This window comes from Elephas maximus, chromosome 21 (genome assembly GCF_024166365.1).
Source record: "Elephas maximus indicus isolate mEleMax1 chromosome 21, mEleMax1 primary haplotype, whole genome shotgun sequence".
NCBI classification, from domain to species: Eukaryota; Metazoa; Chordata; class Mammalia; order Proboscidea; family Elephantidae; genus Elephas; species Elephas maximus.
The window spans coordinates 14,854,070-14,871,670 of record NC_064839.1 but is presented as its reverse complement, the minus strand read 5'-3'; the positions used below and the strand labels follow the sequence as shown (position 1 = coordinate 14,871,670).

The 17,601-nt window shown below is 47.1% G+C and overlaps 1 protein-coding gene across 1 annotated transcript in view; it reads left to right on the top strand.

Moving 5' to 3' along the window:
- Positions 1-7,042: 7,042 nt before the first annotated feature.
- Positions 7,043-17,601, top strand: part of SLC7A9 (solute carrier family 7 member 9) — a 42,185-nt gene continuing 31,626 nt past the window's right edge. The window contains exons 1-7 of the mRNA XM_049864128.1: positions 7,043-7,287; positions 11,054-11,201; positions 11,507-11,749; positions 12,490-12,615; positions 12,828-12,927; positions 16,338-16,382; positions 17,060-17,183. Coding sequence (XP_049720085.1) covers positions 7,201-7,287; positions 11,054-11,201; positions 11,507-11,749; positions 12,490-12,615; positions 12,828-12,927; positions 16,338-16,382; positions 17,060-17,183 — 873 coding nt within the window. The 5' untranslated portion in view covers positions 7,043-7,200. The remainder of the gene's footprint in view (positions 7,288-11,053; positions 11,202-11,506; positions 11,750-12,489; positions 12,616-12,827; positions 12,928-16,337; positions 16,383-17,059; positions 17,184-17,601) is intronic.

Sequence of the window (17,601 nt, the reverse complement as noted above, 5' to 3'; positions counted from 1 at the left end):
AAACAGAAACCTGGGGAATATGTGTGGGAATGGCTATTAAGGGTATAGGATAATGATGCAAGGAACATAAAGTTAGATCAGTCTGAGTTTATTGATATGGGCTTACTAAGCACACATCTTTCATTCAATGTTTCAGCTCAAGAGGTTAAAAAAGGATGTAATAGTTTATTTGGTTGGTTTGCTGAAGCATGGATTAAGTAGTAGCCTACACTAAACCAAGTGGAAATGCTAGATGCGCCTTGGTGTAATGTAAAAGAATGTATCCAAAGACTTAGGAAAATTGGCATGTTAGATTGGACATAGAGTGCCCAGAGGATTTAACCTTTCACCAATAATGGTGAGGAACAAATTTCTGAAGGGAGCCCCAGCATCTTTGAAGACTGCTATGAGTGCTATTTTATGTAAGCCAGGTTTGACAGTGGGAACTGCCCTAACTGAATTAAGACACCTAACTACAATGGGGCTGATTGGACCCCATGGTAATAGGGGCCAAGAGGTGGCATTTAATCGACAAAGACAAGGCGGGGGGATAATTACTGTAACTGAAGGGGAATCAGGCTTTATGAGCACCCTTATATGGCCTGCCAGTTCATTACAGTATGCATCCTTATGTAAGCCCCTGGCATGCAGCCACTATTGTACACCACCACTATAAAACGTCTGCCCTCCAACTGCTGGAGATCTGCTTTGGTCCTGCGGCTGCCAGGAACCACCTTGTACATAAGTTTCCCTAATAAACTCCTTCGCTGCCACACTTGAGTTTCTCACCTCTTTCTTCAGTCTTTTGGCACTTTCCACTTTCAGATGCAAATTTCATGTCACTGATCCTTGCCTGGACAGTAATGGACAACAGAGTCAAAGCTGTAATCAGAATAGTCTGACTTGTACAGACTTATGGCATTGGCTTCTTAGTTATGGTGTCTCTAAGAGTGAAATAAATGGGAAATTTACTAAATATTTACTTGGTCTGTACAAGTGGAAGAATTCTAGGTCAAGTGAATGGCAGTCTAACTTGAATCACCAGAATAGAGAGTCATGGCCCCTCAACCAATTTCCAGACTTGAGCCAGTTTACAGACACACAACCCTCAGATAAAGGGGAGGCCAGGGCCCCTGCAGAAAGGACCCCACTGAACTGCCAAAAATTTATACTGTTGATTTTTCTCCCATCCTTCCCCAAAATGATCTATGGGCTGTTATGAGAGTGATTGTTCATTGGGGAAAAGGAAATAATCAGACTTTTCAGGGATTACTGGACACTGGCTCTGAACCAACACTAATTCCAGAAGACTGAAAATGTTACTGTGGCCCACCAGTCAGAGTGGGGGGATATGGAGGTCAGGTTGTTAATGGAGTCTTAGCTCATGTCTATCTCACAGTGGGTCCAGTGAGTCTCCAAACCATCCTATAGTGATTTTCCCCAGCTCCAGAACGCATAATTGGAATAGACATACTCAGCAACTGGCAGAACTCCCACACTGGATCCCCAACATGTGGAGTAAAGGCTATTTGGTAGGAAAAGCCAAGTGGAAAAAAAAAAAGTGGAAGCCATTAGAAATGCCTCTATCTAGGAAAAGAGTAAACCAAAAGCAATACTGTATTCCTGGCAGAATTACAGTGATTACTGCTGCCATAAAGGATTTGAATGCAGGGGTGATGATTCCCACCACTTTCCCATTCAACTCCCCTATTTGGCCTGTGCAAAAAAGAGATGAATCTTGGAGAATGACAGTGGACTATTGTAAACTTAACCAGGTGGTGATTCCAATTGCAGCTGCTATTACAGATGTGGTTTCATTGCTTAAGCAAATTAATACATCTCTTGGTACCTGGTATGCAGCTGTTGATCTGGCTTCTACCTTTTTCTCCATATCTGTTTTAAAGGCACATCAGAAGCAGTTTACCTTCAGCTGGCAAGGCCAGTAATACATGTTCACTGTCTTACCTCAGAAGTATAGCAACTCTCCAGCCCTGTGGCCTAATGGACCTTGATCGCCTTTCCCTCCTACAAGATGTTACACTGGTCCATTACATTGATAGCATTATGTTGATTGGACCTCATAAGGAAGAAGTATCAATAACTGTAGACTTATTGGTAAGATACTTGCATGCTAGAGGGTGGGAAATTAACCTGACAAAAATCCAGGCACCTTCCACCTGATTGAAATTTCTAGGGGTCCAGTGGTGTGGGGCATGTCACATTCCTTCTAAAGTAAAGGATAAGTTGTTACACCTGGTCCCTCCTACAACTAAAAAGGAGGCACAACACTGGGCTGGCTTCTTTGGATTTTGGAGGCAACATGTCCCTCATCTGGGTGTGCTACTTTGGCCTGTTTATCAAGTGACTTGAAAAGCTGTTAATTTTGAGTGGGGTCCAGAACAAGAGAAGGCTCTGCAACAGGTTCAGGCTGCTGTGCAAGCCACTCTGCCACTTGGGCCATATGATTCAGCTGATCCAATGGTGCCTGAGGTGTCAGTTGCAGATAGAGATGTTGCTTGGTGTTTTTGGCAGGCCTCTATTGGTGAATAACAGCGCAAACCTTTAGGATTTTGAAGCAAAGCCCTGCCATTCTCTAGATAACGACTTTCCTTTTGAGGAACAGTTTTTGGCTTGTTACTGGGCCTTAAAAAAAAAAAAAAAGGGCCTTAGCAGAGACCAAAAGCCTAACCATGGGCCACCAAGTCACCATGCAGCCTGAGCAGCCCATCATGAACGGAATGTTGTCTGATCCAGAGAGTCATAAAGTTGGACAAACACAGCAACACTCCATCATTAACTGGAAGTGGTATCTACGAGAACGGGCTTGGGCAGGACCTGAAGGCACAATTAATTTGCATGAGAAAGTGGCCCAAATGCCCATGGTATCCATTCCTGTCACATTACCTTCCCTCTCCCAAGCTGTACCTATGACCTCATGGGGAGTTCCTTATGATCAGTTGACTGAGGAAGAGAAAACTCGTGCCTAGTTTACAGATGGCTCTGTACAATATGCAGGTACCACCAAAAGTGGATAGTGGCAGCACTGCAGCCCCTTTCTGGGACCTCCCTGAAGGACAGTGGTGAAGGGAAATCCTCCCAATGGACAGATCTTTGAGCAGTGTACCTGGTTGTTCACTTTGCCTGGAAGGAGAAATGGCCAGATGTTTGACTATATACTGATACATGGGCTGTAGCCAATGATTTGGCTGGATGGTCAGGGACTTAGAAAGAACATGATTGGAAAATTGGTGACAAGGAGGTATGGGGAAGAGGTATGTGGATAGACCTCTCTGAATGGGCCAAAAAAGTGAAGACATTTTTGTCAAACTAAACCTGGCTACCACCACCGGCTGCTCAGACAAGGATCACAATAGAGGGTCCCAGACAGAGCTGGAGAAAAATGTTGAACAAAATTCTAACTCACACACACACAAAAAAAACCAGACTTACTGGTCTGACAGAGACTGGTGAAACCCCAAGAGTGTGGCTCTCAGACATTCTCTTAACTCAGTACTGAAGTCACTCCTGAGGTTTACCCTTCAGCCAAAGACAGGCCTATAAAACAAAATGACACTAAAGGGGCACACTAGCCCAGGGGCAAGGACAAGAAGGCAGGAGGGGACAGTAAAGCTGGTAATCTGGAACACAAGGTCGTGAACGGGAGAGTGTTGACATGTCATGGGGTTGGCAACAAATATCACAAAATAATATGTGTATTAATTGTTTAATGAGAACTTAATTTGCTCTGTAAACCTTCATCTAAAGCACACACACAAAAAAGAATGCTATCTGGTCACTTGGGGCTCCTCATGCCTCTGGATCAACAGGCCAAGAAAGGAGTTACCATATTGGCTGGTGTAACTGACCCTGATTACCAAGGGGAAATCAAATTGATATTACATAACATAGGTAAAGAGTATGGCTAGAATACAAGAGAGTCCTTAGGGCATCTTTTAGCACTAAAGTCAATGGAAAACTTTGTTGTTGTTAGGTGCTGTTTAGTCCCATCTGACTCACAGCGACCCCATGTACAACAGAAGAAAACAATGCTTCATTGGTTTTGCTTCCATAGAGAACCCAGTCTAAGACAGCAGAGTTTGAAAGGGAAGGTCAAGAGCGTTAGAAGACACCTAAGAAATACTGGAGTTGTATAAAAAAAATAACATGAAACTTCCTTGGAAAGTAACTGTAGAGGGAATTGACTGCAAAGAGGTAAAGCTTCAGCTGTATGGTGAAAAGCTGGATATATAATGAACAAAAAGTCTTGAAGAAGAATCAGGAAAAAAAATGGTTTTTATCAAATTATTTTCCACTAGGAAAAACTTATAATTGGTTGAACATCACTTTGCTGAATAAACAAGCAAAAAACCCAAACCTTAAGAAATGCTCACCACAGACCGCAAATTAACTCAAGTGTTGATTTCTGACTCTGAAAGGATCCTCATGCCCAGATGCTCCAAGCTCAGCACTTGGCAGAGGCCCAGAAGGCCCAGGGGGTCCTCTACATCAACGGAAGGAGGAGATTTAACACACGACCTGTGGAAATCCTCACAATTCCAGGAGAGGGACCGTTACCCTCCCCATTTTAAGATTTGGATCTTGAGGCTTAGAGGTGGTGGCCTGGTCCCAGGCCTACCCTCTTCATGTGGTTTCTGTCAGAATATCAGCCTGAAACCCTAGTGGCTAGTGGTTAAGTACTACAGCTGCAAACCAAAAGGTCGGTAGTTTGGATCCACCAGGCGCTTCTCGAAAACTCTGGGGCAGTTCTATTCTGTCCTCTCGGGTTGCTATGAGTTGGAACCTACTCAATAGCAATGGGTTTGGTTTTTGGTTGGTTTGGTGGCAACTTTGACCCAGGGAGTGCCCTGTGGTGTTTTGAGAATATGGGTGGGCCAGACACTAGGGTTCCAGCACTGCAGGTTCTGTCGGAGCAGGCCGATGAGCGCCCTGCCTGGCTCAGGGAGGCAGGTGTCCTGCTGCGCAGGCTCAGCCTTCCCAGGACTGGGAAGCAAGGGTCCACTTGTCTCCTGATGGTTGTAGGAAGCAACCCTGAGAAATCTGCCCTCCTTCTCTCAGGTCGGCCTGCCCCAAAAGGCTCCCAAAGTGACCCCCATTGGCTCACCCACCTCTGTCCCACAGCCTTTGGTCCATCTGGATTTGTAGGGTGCTGCTACATTTACCCCAATGTAAAACCGCTGGTGAGAGTGTGGCAAAATGTGAGGGCTGTAATTAGTGTCGCTGAATCCTGCATGCAGAAATGGTTCAATTTGTGTATTTTTGGCTGTGTATAATTTTATCAAAAAAAAAAAAAAAACTGCAGCAGTGGTGATACCAACAACAATGCTTCAGGCTTACTGTCCCCCCCCCCACACTCCCCCCCACCCCACCCCCCGCTGCTGTCCTCTCACCTGTCTGATAAGGAGCCTCCCACAGGCAGACCTTACCTGAGATAAGGGTTTGGAGCAGCTGAGTCTCTGCCCCGCAACCAGAGGGGAAGGCAGCCAGATGCACCAGCCCTGGGTGGGGGTCAGAGCTTCTTGCCCTCGCTGGGCCTCAGTTTGTCTGTCAGGCAAATGCAAAGGCGGACTTGATGGTGTTCGGTGTCCCTGTTCTGCTCGACAGTCCTGGATCTGGGCTACTTTAACAGCACAACGACAACTCTTTGGGGCTTGGCGGGAGCAGCAAGGGAGGCCGGAGCTAGGACCTGTCAGGAAGCCTCTCTGCAGCGTCCACCTTTTGCCAGGCTCCCTGGTGGTTCCAGGTGGATCCAGCCACTGGCAAATGTGAGTAGAAAGGCCTCCCTCCTCATCCCACAGGAATGCAGACCAAGGACTCTGAGAGGAATTTACCCCGTGGGAAGGAAAACAATTTGTGAGTCCCATGTAGCGTAGCAGCTACCACTCGCGCTATCTCAGTGGTAAATAGAGCCCATTAAGGTAATGAAAGAGTTGGTTCCAAAGCTTACTTCCCTCGCTTCCAAAAGATATAAAAAAGCATTATTTCCACTCTTCGGTAGTGGATTTGGGGAAATCTGGGGGAAAAAATTGATTTAGACATAACTGAACAAAACAAAACATTTTAGGAGAAAAGTAGCTTGCCTCACCCTCCCCTTTTTGTGTGGTGTATCCAAGCTTTATTGCTCACAACAAAAGGTGTTTAATAATTACCTTTGCTGACCTCTGTACTTTCTGGCTTCCTCCACTCCTGGACACAAGACATGGCCATTCCTAGGGTGTGACAGCGCAGAGGCAGGTGGTCGGCCAGGCCAGCAGCGTCTCCTCTGGATCAGCAAGGTCAAGGCAGAAGGTAAGCCTGGCTAAGGGAAGCCTGTCCCTTCTCTGGCCAGCCCAGGGGGATTTATTTGGAGAAAGGGCACAGTAGACCACGGTCTCTTGCTGTAGCCTTAAGCCAATTTTCCTCAGCAATTTTTTTCATTCCTTACATCACTCAGTCCAAAAATACTCATCCTACAGGTCCATCAGAGCCCTGGTGGCGTGGTGGTTAAAGCATTTGGCTGCTACTTGACAGGTCAGCAGTTCGAACCTCCCACTAGGCGCTCCTCGGGAGAAAGATGTGGCAGTCTGCTTCCGTCAAGACTTGCAGCCTTGGAAACCCTATGGGGCAGTTCTACTCTGTCTTATAGGGTCGCTATGAGTTGGGAATCAGCTCAATGGCAGTGGGTTTGGTTTTGGTTTTGGAATGGGCCTATCATGCTTGAGGTAAGAAAAAGATTTCTTCCCCAGGCTTGATTCTGCTAAGCATATTCTGGTATAATTCATCTTTTTTTTTTTTTTTAACTTAAAAAAAAATCAAGTTGGACCATGGAGGTAAAATGACTTTTCAAGTATGTCACTGTTGAGGATGATGAGGAGTGACAGGCCTGGGAGCCTGGGGGCTGGAGGCTGCTGGGAGAGAGGCAAACACTCAGCTGGGTTGGAAAAGAACACAGGAAGCTCCATTTCCTGTGGCCTGAACTAAATTAAGATTAAGGACTAATATTTACTCCTGGGACTGAGCAAGTTACTACTAAGGATTAACAACTGTACTTGCCTAAAGCCTGAGCTAACAATCTGCTGTTGGAGGCCCTTCCCAAATCCCAGAGGCCCTAGCTGAGAAGAGCCTGGGCAAGCCCCAATTTGCATCTTGCCAGCAGGGTGTTTGCTGAATGGAGACCCGGCCCATGCCCTTCTTGCAGCTTCCCAGAACTGGCAGGACGGGGAGATGGGGGAGACACGCCTGAGGAAAAGGAGAGAGGACGAGAAGTCGATCCAGAGTAATGAACACAAGACCACAATTCTCCAGAAAGAGGTAAAGTGGTCTTCTTTTGGGGGCCCCTTCAAGGGCTGAGTAGGGGAGTTTTCAAGAGCAGTCCCAGACAGAATGAAGTCCCCACTAATCCCTAATAAATAAATCCCTAGTGACTAACAAAAGGAAGTGATCTTTGATTCTTAAGGTACATCTTGGAAGGACAATTCTTTGGATTTATCTCTTTCTCTTCCTCCTGTGAACTCAGCATATTCTTTTGAAGTTAACACATACGTGCTTTCCTGCCCTGGGTAAACGTCTGCAGGGGCCAGTATTTGCTCAGATCAGGGGACTCTTAGGGGCAGTGTGAAAGGACCCTCTATGTCTGAGTCCCAAGTATCTGTCCCTCCTGTTTGAATACCTCTGGTGATGGGAAAAGGGTCCCTGGTGGTACAATGGTTAAACAGCTCAGCTATTACTTGAACCCACCACCGACTCTGTGGAAGAAAGGTATGGCAGCCTTGGAAACCCTTTGGGGCAGTTCTACTCTGTCCTGTAAGGTAGCTATGAGTTGGAATTGACTCAATGGCAATGGGTTTGGTTTAGTGATGGGAAGGAGTCCCTGGGTGGTGCAACTGAAAAGGTGGAAGATCAAATCCACCCAGAGGCACATTGGAAGAAAGGCCTGGTGACCTAGTTCTGAAAAATCAGCCATTAAAAACCCTATGCAACATAGTTCTACCCTGGCATACACGGGGCCACCTCGAGTCGGAATCGACTCCATAGCCACTGGCTACTGGTAGTGAGAGGAGACTTGCTCCCTCCAGAAGCAGCCCACTCCATCTTAGAGGGGTCTAGCTGGATGATGAGTTTAACAAGGGGGAGACCTGGATGAACGCTCAGAGTTGGGAAGTAATGAGGTACCTGCTGACTAGAGGGGGCCAGGAGGGCTGACAAGGAGACGGGCAACAGCACCCTCCCTCTCTGTCAGTCTCTGTGCCTGGGACCAGAGGGGGTGGAAGACGATGACACGGAAGCCCCGGAAGATGAGAGGGCGGGTGGCATGGCCTAACCGTTGGCTGGCCTGGGATCTCAGATCCCCAGGAGTCAATGACAACAGCACCCTCCAACTCTGTCAGTCTCAGGCCTGCAGGGCCAGGCTTGACTGAGTCCAGTGATGGTTTCTCAAAGCCAAGGTGGCCCTTGAGCCACACAAAGAGCACAGGTGAGCAAAGCCCAAGTGTGTCCTAGACTTACCTAGGCACCTTCAGGGTGAATGTAGACCTCACCCAGATTAGAATCCAGGCAGTTGCTCAGCAGAGGAAGGATTCTGGGGGCATGTTGGTGAGCTAAGCTGTCTGCCCTGAGGAGGGAGGTGTGGAAGCTGGAGCGATTAAGACAGCAGAGCTAAGGTCCCTGCGTGGGGCAAGTGGCTGGTAACCAAAAGGTTGACAGTTCAAACTCACTCAGTGGCACCACGGAACAAACAAGCCTGGTGATCAGCTTCCGCCAAGTTTACAGACAAGAAAACCCTGTGGGCAATTCTACTCTGTAACACGTGGGGTCTCTTAAGTCACCAATGAACAACAAAAACAAAATCAACCAGAAAGGAGCAGAGCTGAGACGGCCCTCAGCTCACCCTTGAGGCCCAGAGCGGAGCTGGCACTGCTTCCCAGGGACCCCTGCTGTGTGTCACATCCCATGGGTGGCAAACTCACTGCTGGGATTGCCCTGGTTCTCCAGGATCTCCCCCTGAACTCAGCCTCTGCCCTCCCAGGCAAGCACACACACCCTGACCTCAGCTTCCCAATCAGGCCTCGGCAGCTTCCCAATCAGGCCTCGGCAGCTTCCAAGGCCTGGCGTTCTAAGTAGGGGCCTGAGTGAGACATACTCTCCTTAAAAATATATATATATTTTTTGATTGCTGTATAGTTTATATAGGTCCCTGGGTGGTATAGGTGGTTTGCAATTGGCTGCTAACCTAAGGGCTACCTACCAATGCTAAACTAATTGTTGCCAACAATGGGTCACAGACCTGCTCTCTACCCAGCAGCTCCCCTGAAGAAAGGCCTGGTGATCTGCTTCCAAAAAGACTGCAGCCAAGAAAACCCTGTGGAGCAGTTCCACCCTGTAACACATGGGGTCACCATGAGTCACAACTGACTTGATGGCAATGGGTTTGGTTTTTGGTATGGTTTGTATACAGTGAAACACACAGATCTTTGGTGTTCAGTTTCTGTTTTTTTTTTTTTTTAATTGTGCTTTAGGTCAAAGTTTACAGAGCAAATTAGTTTTTCATTGAACAGTTAATACACATGTTGTTCTGTGACATGGTCTGCCAATGCTGCGACGTATCCACACCCTCCCCTTCTCCACCCTAGTTCCCTGTTTGTATTCATCCAGTTCTCCTGCCCTTCCAGCCGTCTCATCTTTGCTTTTGGGTTGGTGTGCCTGTTCAGTCTTGTGTACATGATTGAACTACGAAGCACGTTCCTCACGTGTTATTCTTGGCCCTATAGACCTGTTTAATCTTTGGCTGAAGAGTGAACCTTAGGAGTGACTTCAGTCCTCAGTTAAAAGGGTCTCCAGGGGCCATGATCTTGGGGTTTCTCCAGTCCTGTCAGACCAGCAAGTCTGGTCTTTTTATGAAATTTGTATTTTGTTCTACATTTATCTCCTGCTCTGTCCAGGACCCTCCATTGCGATCCCTGTCAGCGCAATCGGCGGTGGTCACCGGGTTCATTTCGAGTTTCGACATACACATCACCCAGAAAGTTCCCTCCAGCCCCTCAGGCAGTCCTCCACCCCTGATTTCTATCACCATAGGTTCCTTTTGCCTGTTCTTGTAACTTCATGTCAATTGAATCATACAGTGTGTGACTGAGCCCAGTTTTATTCTTAGGACACTCACACCCTACAAAATGGTATCTAAAGAAGCTCCCCGTCCCCGTGTTTCTGCCCTGGGAGGCCTGTTACTCACCCCCATGGGACCCCTCTAGCCAGGACTCAAGCCCTGACCTCACTCTCTGCTTTGGTGAAGAAGCGCCACTCTATTCTATCCAGCCAGAGAGGCATGTCCTGAGGGCCTGTTTACTAAGTCAACCTTTCCCTCCTGGGCAGGGTTTTGAACCAGTTCTGGTTCGAACCCCTGCTGAGAATTTACATTTCTAAAAAGTTCCAAGTGATGCTAATGCTGCTGGTTAGGGACCAATTCTGAGATCCACTAGTTGTTGTTGTAATGTGCCATCCAGTCAGTTCCGACTCATAGCGACCCTATAGGACAGAGTAGAACTGCCCCATAGGGTTTCCAAGGAGAGGCTGGTAGATTTGAACTGCTGACCTTTTGGTCAGCAGCTGAGCTCTTAACCACTGTGCCACCAGGGATCCGAGAACCACTGGTAGAGCGGTGGTTCTTAAAATTTATTGTATGTAAGAATCAGCTGGAGATCATGTTAAAATGTAGATTCTGATTCAGTATATCTGGGATGAAATGCAAATTCTCAGCAGGGGTTAGAAACAGAACAAAGCCTGCTTCTGGGCCCTTTGATGATGGCAGCAAGGGTCGTGGTTAGGACCGTGAAACCTGAGCCAGGTGCACCCCTCACTGTTGTATAACTCAGGCAGCTACCTAACCTTTCTGTGCCTCAATTTTCTCCTCTGTAAAATGGGATGATAACAGTACCCCCAGTTCACGGGGCTGCTGTGAGGAACGAGCCTGGTCGCTGCAGCCACACAGGTGAAAGCGCCTCGGTTGCAGCTACGCTGGCCATACCCTCGGGCCCCGCTGTGGGTGGCAGCACTCACCGCCCTCTGTCCCTGCGCACCCCAGGTGGGCCTGATCAGCGGCATCTGCATCATCGTGGGCACCATCATTGGCTCCGGCATCTTCATTTCGCCCAAGTCTGTGCTCAGGAACACAGCAGCCGTGGGGCCCTGTCTCACCATATGGGCAGCATGTGGGATTATCTCAACAATGGGTAACAGACCTGCTCCCTGCTGGGGGGTAGGCGTGGCGGGGGGGCAGACACCTGAGCACCATCTGGGCTCTGTCCTTGCTGCTGCTGGTTGCCCGCCAACGTTCATACAGCAAAAAAAAAAAAAAAAAAAAATGCAGCAAGTTAAGTGTAAATTGGGCTGCAACTAACTGCCCAATGGCCCAGGCCCAGGGCAGTCCTATGACAGGGCTGTCCTGGGCCCCTGTAAGCAGGGCTGCCAGGAAGTGAGGCGCCCTCAGCCCAGGCGGCACCTCACGAGGGTCTGAGGCCCTTCCTCTGTGCTCCAGGCGCTCTGTGCTTTGCGGAACTCGGCACTACGATCACCAAGTCCGGGGGCGAGTATCCCTACCTGCTGGAGGCTTTCGGTCCCATTCCTGCCTATCTTTTCTCCTGGATCAGCCTCATCGTCATCAAGCCCACTTCCTTTGCCATCATCTGCCTCAGCTTCTCTGAGTACGTCTCTGCGCCCTTCTACCCAGGCTGCGAGCCTCCTCAGGTCGTGGTTAAATGCCTGGCCGCCGCCGCCATCTGTGAGTGTCCCAGCGAAACTCTCGGGGGGAGACAGCAGAGACCTGGCACAAAAGATGTTGGGGTACCCTCGCTAGTTCCTAGAAAGAGGCCAGGGGCTCTGGTGAGGCTCAGACAGAGCTGTCTGGGCCCAGAGCCAGGGGCGGATTAACCAGTCAGCACTGTATGCAGCAGCTTGCATTGAGCAAGGTACGCACAGGCTTAATTGTATTTACTGACTAATCTGCAGTTAGCAATTTGTTTTGCCATGTCTTTGATGTGGTGAGGGACAGGTGAAATTGTGCACTGCAGATTGGTGGGAAGGCACAACTGAACCCGTGCCGACCTTGCTTACTGGGTAATCCAGCCCTGCCCAGAGCCCCATGTCCCTTGCCGTCCCTGCTCCACGGCTGCTGGGCTGTGGAGGATAGGGCCTGTGCGTGTCCAGAGAAGCTCTGGAGGCCATTTCTCCCCCAGGGCTGGGCTGCCAGCAGCTCAGCGATCTCTGCAGGGCAGCGCTGTTGGCTCAAGGCCCGGCTGCTTCTCCATTGCTCTCTGAGGCAGGTCAGCTTGATTTCAAAGGTCACCGTCAAGTGCATTTTAAAGGTTTTTAAAGACTCTTGTTTGGATTTGCCCTCTCAGCGTCCCAATTAATGTGGTAGTGCTGGCCATGGGCAGCTGGGGGTATGCCAGTGCTGGGAATAGAAATAAGACAGAAAACCATAAACCCAGAAGGATGTCCCACCTCTGACTCTCTCTCCAGTGCTCATCACGACAGTGAATGCGCTGAGTGTGCGGCTGGGGAGCTATGTCCAGAACTTCTTCACAGCCGCCAAGCTGGTGATCGTGGCCATCATTATCATCAGTGGACTAGTCCTCCTGGCCCAAGGTGACCTTCGGCAGGCAGGGAGGGCGGGCATCACACAAATGCAGACCTCCTCTTAGTCGAAGCACTCTTGCTCAGTAAGCCTATCTCTAAGGAAGCATGGCAGGAACTCAGAAAGCTTTTGTATCCTACCTTTGATGAGTCATGTGAAGATGAGTGTAAAGTCAAAGTCTGGTTAGCTGACACCCACTATTCATTGTCTGGCTTTGTTACAGGAAACACAAAGAATTTCGAAAATTCTTTTGAGGGTACAAAAATATCTGTGGGAGCCATCAGTCTGGCGTTTTATAACGGACTCTGGGCATATGATGGATGGTAAGACACTCCTGAAAAGCTGCCTCAAGTCTGGTGGTGGATTTCTGCAGGCATCTTTAATGTAAACCATCTGGAAAGCACTGAGTTCACTCACTCTTCTTTCCGGGGGTTTGGTGTGGCCCTAAAACTTACCTTCACATCTCCTTTTATTAAGCACCCAACCTAACACCTTTCTTCTCCCCTCTGAGCCCAAAGCCACCTGCCCCTTTCTCAGTCCCAGATGTGGCACAGCCGGGGATGGATTAGCCAGCAAGGTGTGCACAGGCTTCACGGTGTTATTTACTAATCTGTAGTGCACAATTTCACATGGGTTTCACCATTGGACTCAGGCGAAATTGTGCACTACAGATTAGTAAATAACACAATTAAGCCCACTGCATACCTTGCTTATTGGGTAATCTGTCCTGGGCTCAGCCCTTACAGGGTGCCTTGCTGAGTCTTCACCTGGCCAGGATGAGCTCGGCAGAATTGGAGGTACTTGACTAGGCAAAGACTATTCAATAGCACTTCTATTCCAACCTTGACAATATTCAGTTTAGTAGATGAGATTCTGTTTCTTATGAAAGAAGCATGGCCATTGGTGATGTTGATCTCTCCCTCCTCCAAAGCACCTGCAGGTTTCGATACATTTTCAGACAACAAAATTTTCCATCTTTCAAAGCACCTTGGGTACTCACTGCTCCCGATTATTCTTGAAAATCCATGCAATTCTCATGGAGGGCAAAGACTTGACCAACTGTCAGTCACATAGGTCTGGATAGGGTCCTACTTCCCACCAATCACCAGGGCCTTCCCTAAAAGAAATTATCCTGGTGTTTCTGCAGGAGAATTTTCTCTATGGTGGAGAATCTTTTTTTTTTTTTTTTTAAGTAATATTTTATTGTGTTTTCAGTGAAGGTTTACACAGCAGTTTAGGCTCTCATTCAACAATTTCTACATGAAATTGTTACATTCTTTACATTCTTCGTTCTCATTTCTATTCTAGTTGTTCCCTTTCCATTAGTCTAGTTTTCCTGCCTCCTTACACTCTCATCTTTCTTTTAAAGTAATTGTTGACTGTTTGGTCTCATATAGATGATTTATTTTTATTTTTATTGTGCTTTCAGTGAAAGTTTACAAATCAAGTCAGTCTCTCACACAAAAACCCATACACACCCTGCTAAAAAAAAAAGATCTGCTACACACTCCCAATTACTCTCCCCCTAATGAGATAGCCCACTCTCTCCCTCTACTCTCTAGATAATGTTTTAAAGGACTACAGTACTCATGGGTGATATTCTTTATTTTGTGAGCGAATCTGTTATTTAGCTAAAAGGTAACCCATGGGACAAATTTACTTCTTAAATGAGGCCAACAATTATTGCTTAGCAAAGAAAGTGGAAGTTATGTTACTCATGCTACTTTTAAAAAATACTGTGTTTTCAACATTATGCATCCCACTTTGAAGAGTGGCGTCTGAGGTCTTAAATGCTAGCAAGCAGCCATCCAAGATGCATCAATCAGTCTCAACCCACCTGGATCAAAGCAGAATGAAGAACACCAAGGACACAAGGTGATTACGAGCCCAAGAGACAGAAAGGGCCGCGTGAACCAGAGACTACATCATCCTGAGACCAGAAGAACTAGATGGTCCCTGGCTAAAACCGATGACTGCCCTGACAGGGAACACAACAGATAGCCACTGAGGGAGCAGGAGAGCAGTGGGATATAGACCCCAAACTCTCGTAAGACCAGACTTAATGGTCTGACTGAGACTAGAAGGACCCTGGTGGTCATGGCCCCCAAACCTTTTGTTGGCCCAGGACAGGAACCATTAACGAAGCCAACTCTTCAGACATGGATTGGACTGGACAATGGGTTGGAGAAGGACGCTGGTGAGGAGTGAACTTCTTGGATCAGGTGGACACTTGAGATTATGTTGGCATCTCCTGCCTGGAGGGGAGATGAGAAGGTGGAGGGGGTTAGAAGCTGGTGGAATGGACACGAAAAGAGAGAGTGGAGGAAGAGAGCAGGCTGTCTCATTAGGGGGAGAGTAATTGGGAGTGTGTAGCAAGGTGTATATGGGTTTTTGCGTGAGAGACTGACTTGATTTGTAAACTTTCACTGAAAGCACAATAAAAATTATTAAAAAAAAATACTGTGTTTTCATTGAAAGTTTACACAGCAAATTAAGTCCCCATTTGACAATTTCTATACAAATTGTTCAGTGACATTAATTACATTTTTCACAATGTGTCAACATTTTCTTTAATTGCGTTCTGGTCATTCCATTTCCAGTATTCTGGTTTCCCTGCCCCCTTATCTTCTCATCTTTGCTTCAGAGTAATTATTGACCTTTTGGTCTCGTATAGATTCTTTTCCAATGGAGCACTGTACTCATGGATAATGTCCTTTGTTTTGTGTACCAATCCGTTATTTCACTAAAAGATGACCTTGGGATAGTTTCAGTTCAAAGTTTAAAGATCTTAGGATGATAGTTTCAGGAGTCCTCTAGTCTCAACTGGTCTAGTAAGTCTGGACTTTTTAAGAATTTGAGCTGTGTTTTGTGTTTTTCTCCCATTCTATCAGTGTTCATCTATTGTGGCTCTGATCAGAATGGTCAGTAGTTGTAGTGGGCACCATCTAGTTCTTCTGGTCTCAGGGTAGATGGGATCATGTTTCATGTAGACTATTAGTCCTATAGACTAGTTTCTTCTGAGTTTTGGGTTTCCTTCTTTCTTGTTCGCTCCTGACAAGTAGAGAACAATAGCTCTATCTTAAATGGCTGCTCACGAGCTTTTAAGACCCCAGACGCAACTCACCTCACTGGGATGCAGAACATGAACTTCATAAACTGTATTATGTCAATTGACTGGGTTGTCCCATGAGATTAAAGTCCTAAGCCTTCAAACCCAGAAAACCAATCTTGCAAAGTTTCTGATTATGTCTGAGAAGTACCTGTAACTGAATCCTCTATGAATACATCTGCCTGCACACACATATCTGTATGTACATGTACATATACTACCTGTGCACACATATGTACACCTGTGCCTACCCATACACATGTATGCCTATATACACACATGATCATACACTCATTTTTTGGTTATTGTTAGTGTTGTTACCAAATTATATGTGTCAAAACCTTTAGCACAAACATCCTTTTCTCTTGGGCACTTCTTAGTGCCATTGTCTACTTTGGTCATACTGTGCTCACTATACCCACATTTGGAGCTACTTTTCCCATCACCAAAAGTAACAAGTATCTACAATCCACAGAGTGATTCCTCCCCACCTGCCCACACACTGGTCTCTGTATATATATCTGTTCTCATCTTCTTATGAAAGTGGGATCATGTATTTGCCCTTATGTGACTTATTTCACTTAGTGTTATGTCCTCATACTCATGCTACTTTTCTCTCTCCAGGAATCAACTCAATTATATCACAGAAGAACTTAGAAACCCTTTCAGGTAATAAAGCTGAGTCAGGGCAGGAGGCAGTGAACAGGCAAGCATATTTCTCTTCTTCAGGACAAAAAAGTGGAACCACTTTCTCCTGTTATTCTATGACCTGCTCCTGGACAAGTGGCGGGTTTCTTATAAGCTCATTATACACTGATTAGAATTTGTTTTGTTTTGGACAGTGGGGTAGTTGCTAAAGTGAAGAAAGAGCTACAATTTCCCTTAAAAACCAGTTACTGTAGAGTTGATTTCAACTCCATAGGGTTTTCAATGGCTAATTTTTTCCAAGTAGATCAGCAGGCCTTTCTTCCAAGGTGCCTCTGGGTAGATTTAAACCTCCAACCTTTCAGTTAGTAGCCAAGCACGTTAACCCTTTGCACCATCCAGGGACTCCTTAACTCCCTTTAGTTCTGGCTTACTTTGCTTTATAAACAATTGCATTTTACTGCATTAGAGTGTGAGAGAGGGAGAGTTCTCCACTGAAAATGTCACATGTTCCACAATTCCCCACCAGGGGTGTAGAGGACTCCCAAAGGGCACCTGTGACCTCAGCCCACCACACGGAGCAGATGGAGGGCTGACCAGGGTGTGTAGGAGGGAAGGGCTGGATGAAAACCACAATCTCACAAGTGTCTCACGGGATGTTCTGGTCTGACCCTGGGTTCCCGTGTTACTGCCCCTCTCAGGAACCTGCCCCTGTCCATTGTCATCGGGATCCCGCTGGTGGCGGTGTGCTACATCCTCATGAATGTTTCCTACTTCACCGTGATGACCACGACTGAACTCCTGCAGTCTCAGGCTGTGGCTGTGGTGAGAGCCCAGGGATCTGTGCGAGAGGGTGCCATGATTTCTGGGGGGAGGGGGAGACAAGGCGAAGTACCTCATGGGAGAGGAGGAGGTGAGAAATAAAGATCCAGGAGAGTGGGCAGGTTAGGGCAGCCCCCAGGGCCCCCCTAGGTTAGAGCCCAGGAGTGTGAGATCATCACCAGGGGGAGGTGGAGAGCGGAGCTGGACTTAACTGGGGTTGGGGTTTTGACAGCCAAGTATGAAGGAGAGAGAGAAAGTACAAGGGGGTTGAAGGAGGTGATTGTAACAACAGACTGTAGATCAAAGCATAGAAAATGATGGAATACTACCTAACTCATTCTATGAAGCCAGCATATCCCTGATACCAAAACCAGGTAAAGACACCACAAAAAAAGAAAATTACAGACCTATATCCCTCATG